The following is a 5,000-nucleotide window of genomic DNA, read 5'->3' on the forward strand; positions in this document are numbered from 1 at the left end:
TATTTACACTAACGAGATTTTCTCTCCCCAACAGCCTTCCCGGCGGGCCGTGGTCTCAGCTTTCGCACAGGTCGGTACCAACTTGAGATCGTTGTCCATTTTATTTCCAGCTGCTTCGTGGCATGGTGGAGCCTATCACTCAGTGTGACAGGTACGGTTGTGGATGTGCATATTTATGCCTGATAGGTGTATGTAGGTGTAATTATCGTTGAGTGTACTGCGTTGAATACGGACATAAATGATATCTCGTATACATACATATATGTGTGTATATATATATATATAAATATATAAATATATATACATATACATGTATATATATGTATATATATATTTATTTATTCATTTATGCACATATATACATATATATATACTTATGCATATATGTTTATATTTCCATACATATATTCATATATATGTATATGCATCTAAACATATATAAATACATACACACACACAAACACACACACACACACACACACACACACATATATCTATCTATATATATATAAACATATATACTGTATATGATATATATATATATATGATATATATATATAATATATATATATACATATATATATATGTGCAAATATATACACACAAATATATATTTATATATATATGTATATTTGTATATATATGTATATATATGTGTATATATGTATATATATGCATATATATATGCATATATATATATATATATATATATATAGATATATAGATATATATGTATATACATATATATACATATATGTATATATATACACATATATATACATACATATATAAATATATATTTGTATATAAAAATACATATATATATATATATATATATTATTTATATATGTATGTATGTATGTATATATACGTACGCACACGCGCACACACACACACACACACACACACACACACACACACACACACACACACACACACACACACACACACACACACACACACGTATGTATGTATTTTAACGTATATACTTTTCCGTAATATGTGGTTGGTTATATGAAGGTATATGTCTTCTGTGCAAGGAAGGCCGTCTGGAAGATAAGGTGCTGGGTGGTCTGGCATCTTTCAAACTGACATTAATTCAGAGGTCGGTTTTTATCATCAGGAATAACTTCTTTTACGCCTTAGTTTAATGAAAAGTTATCTTGGATCTCATATTACGTCTCCGGTATTGATTTACTTGTTTGTGTTTGTTTGTTTGTTTGTTTTTTCTCAAGACATTTCTCAACTTCTCAAGACATTTTCGTCGACATTCCTCATCGCCGAAGAGCCCCGTCAAAGGGTTATAATAAATCTTCAAAGAATCAAAGACAAAAGAGGAAACAAAGAAGTCAAAATAACAAAGAAGAAGTCAAAATAACAAGGAAGTCAAAATAACAAAGAAGTCAAAATAACAAGGAAGTCGAAATAACAAAGAGGAAGTCAAAATAACAAGAAAGTCAAAATAACAAAGAAGAAGTCAAAATCTTGCAAGAATCCATCATCTCCTCTCGGGGGATGTCTTGGTACTTAAGGGCCTGTTCTTACGTCGTGGGTAATAACGGGTATCATGGAATTATATATATATATCCAGCGATTAAGGAAGAATGGATAGGTAGAGGGAAATGAGCGAGGAGGAGAGATGGAGGGTGAAAGGAGGAGGGAGTGGATGTGAGGGATGAGGGAAAGGGGAGAGGAGAGAGGGTAGAAGAAGAGAGGGAATAGGGCAAGTGGAGGACTGGAAGGAAAGGGGATAGGGGGATAACTGAGCAGCAAAGGGGAAAGATGGAGAAGTGAGAGAGAATTGGAGAAGGGGGATAGTGTGTAGGCAGAGGGATAACTAAAAGGAAAAGGGGTAGGAGAGAGGGGAGAATAAGAAGGGAGGAGGAATTGAAGAGAGATGGGAGAAAAAGGATAGGAGAAATGAGATATAAAAGGAAGAAGGGAGAATGTGAGAGCAGGGCAATAGTCGAAACAAAAGGGGATAAAAGAAGGAAGGAGGAAGGAGAACCGATGAAAGGAAAGGGGAGATAAGGAGATATGATAGGAAAGGGATGTAGAGAATATAAGATGTAGAGGATAAAGGACAGGGTGGATGAAGAAAAGAACAGTAAAAGGAAGGAAAAACGAATAGAGGAAGAGATGAGACAAAATGAGAGATATGACAGGAAAACGAAGAGGAGGTATAGAAAGAGGGAAAACGAGAGAGGAGAAGAGGACGGAAAGATAGTATAGGAGGAGAGACGAGAGGAAGAAGAAGAACAAGTAAATAGAATGGAAGGAGGAGCAGAGAAGTAACAGAAGAAAAATAAAGGAGGAGGAAAATTACAGGAAAAAGAAGGTAAGGATAAGAAGAGAAATGTGACATGAACAATAAAAACATAAAAATAGCAGAACAGGAAGGCAGGAAATTGCCGTGGAGTTTGGAGGTGGAGGAGAAGAAGGAGGAGAGGGAGAGGGAGAAGAAGAATAAGGAGAAGAAGGAGAAGAAGAAGAAGAAGGAGAAGAAGGAAGAGGAGACGGAGGAGGAGGGTATAAGAAGGAGGACGGGAGAGGGAGGGGGAGGAGGAGGAGGCGGAGGATAACAGACACCTAAAAAAGTGGAGTAACCAGCCTGATCTCCACCCAACCACCCATCCCCTCCACCTCTCCCCCCCCTTACACCCTCACCCACCCCAGCTCCCCTCATCCCTTAGGGCGGAGTGTGACGCCCGCACGTGGCTTCACATCGCCCGCAGCGCCCACGAAGTAAAACTTGAAGGGTCATTGTGTCCGCTCTTTGCTTTAAAAGTGTGTTGTTGTTGTTGTTGCTATTTTTGTCAGCGTTATTGTTGTGTTTTGGCTATAGTTGTTATGGTCATTGTCATTTTTATCATCATTATTACTATTAATTTTATTATTGTTATTATTGCTATTATCATTATGATTGTTATCTCTATCTTATTATCATTATCATCATTATTATCTTTCTTATCATTATCATTATCATTGTTATTATTATCATCATTATCTATTTCATTATTATAATCATTATTAGCATTATCATTATTAGTGTTACTATTATTATCGTCATTGTTATTACTATCATCATTATGAGTATTATTATTACTGTCACAATCATTATTATCAATATTATTTTTGTTTTTATTGTTGATACTGTTATCATTTTTAGTATTATCATTATCATTGTTATTATCATTATTACCTTTTAGTATCATTTCTATAATCATTAACATTATAATCATCATCATTTATGTTGTTTTTGTGTTTCTTGGTTGTTTTATCAATATCATTTTTATCATCCCTATTTTTGTTACTAATATCATTATCGTTGTTATGATTATCATAATAATCATTATAATTATCATTATTATTACTACTATTATCATCATCCTTATCATTATCATTATTGTTATAATTATCATTATTGTTTTTATCCTCATTATTATCATTATCATCGTGATTATTGTTGTTATTATCATCATTATTATTATTGATAATACTATTTTCATCATCATTATTATTTTTATCATCATTATCATTATTAGTCTATCATCATCATCATCATCATCATCATCATCATCACCATCATCATCATTATCATCATTGATCCTGTTACCATTAATATTATTATCATTATCATTAATATCATTATCATCATCATTATCATTATTATTAGAAATAGAACATTCATAATGATAAGAAAAGGAAAAAAAAGTAGGAAGAAAAAGTGACAAAAGAGAGAGAAAAAAAGAGGGGAGACGAGAAGGTAGAAGAGAGAAAAAAAGAAAGAAAGAAACACACACAAAAAAAAAAAAAAAAATAATAATAATAATAATTAAAAAAAAAAATAAATAAATAAATAAATAAATAAATAAATACAGGGGATCGGTGACAGACACAGGGACGTCGTCGTCACAAACTAGTACAACGACAAGGAAATGAAGTCTGCAGATGATGGACATGTATGGCTGTCTCGACTTCACTCTCTCCAAGACGTCTGTCATGGTACAATTCCTCCGTTGTCGCTACATGGCTGTCGTTGTTTTCACTCGCTGTTAGATTTCAGTTTTTTTTTTTTTTTTTTTTTTTTTTCAGTGATGTCTCTATGAAGTCGGGTTTTCAGTGATGTCCTTATGAGGTTTAGTTTTCACTGATGTCTCTGTTAATTCTGTGTTTCTTCTTTATCGACCTCTTTTTTTTTTGTTATTATTCTTTCTCTTAATCTTTTATAATACTCAGATAGTCTTTTATTGTTGTTGTTTTTTCTGAGAGTTGTAATCAGATTTTATCATCTAAAAAATATATATATACGTATAAGTCCCTCTCACTGGTTATTCCACTCGTTATTTCATTATTTCATCTTGAATCGTTTCATTGCGAACGGATGGGCATAATCTCGTTAAGTCGCCCTGACAAGGACAGCGACCTTGTTGACGGGGTAGGAGGCGAGGGAAGGGGGGAGGGGGGAGGGGGGCAAGGGAGATTGGGTGAGGGGTGAGGGGGGGGCAAGGGAGGTTGGGGGAGAGAAGGGAGTGGATGAAGGGGAGGGGTTAAGGGGGGAAAGGGAAGGGAATATAGAGGGCAAGGAGGAGGAGGAGGGGGAGATGAAGGAAGGGGAGTGAAAGGGACAAAGAGGTGATTGGTGAGTAAGGGATAGTGAGGGGAGGGGGCAGGGGATGGACGTGAAGGGGCAAAAGAAGGGGTAAAGGGTAAGGTAAGTAGTAAAGGGGCACGTAAGGGGAGGAAGAGGCAAGGGAGGGGATGACACTGTCAGGAGAGAAGGGATGAAGGGAGCAAGGGGGGATGGGGACTCAGAGAGAGAGAGGGGGGGGTCGAATCTACGCAAGCCGGCCGGTTCCTCATCTGTCCGTCCGTCCTGGCTGTTTATCACCGGCCGTGGAATGTACAAATGAGGCCTCATTATGGAGCTGTAAACAGAGGCCAACTTGGGCAAAGTATTGATGGCATGTGCTTAAGAGGGCCGGCGTGGCAGGCTCCTT

The 5,000-nt window shown here is 36.2% G+C and overlaps 1 protein-coding gene across 1 annotated transcript in view; it reads left to right on the forward strand.

Annotated features, from left to right (window-relative positions):
- trh (PAS domain-containing protein trachealess) overlaps positions 1 to 5,000 on the forward strand; it is a 633,985-nt gene that overhangs the window by 391,307 nt on the left and 237,678 nt on the right. The window contains exon 3 of the mRNA XM_086555191.1: positions 35 to 70. Within this exon, the coding sequence (XP_086411317.1) occupies positions 35 to 70 (36 nt within the window). The remainder of the gene's footprint in view (positions 1 to 34; positions 71 to 5,000) is intronic.

Source organism: Penaeus japonicus, unplaced genomic scaffold (genome assembly GCF_977035675.1).
Source record: "Penaeus japonicus unplaced genomic scaffold, GWHDUDI00000001_assembly GWHDUDI00000030, whole genome shotgun sequence".
NCBI lineage: Eukaryota > Metazoa > Arthropoda > Malacostraca > Decapoda > Penaeidae > Penaeus > Penaeus japonicus.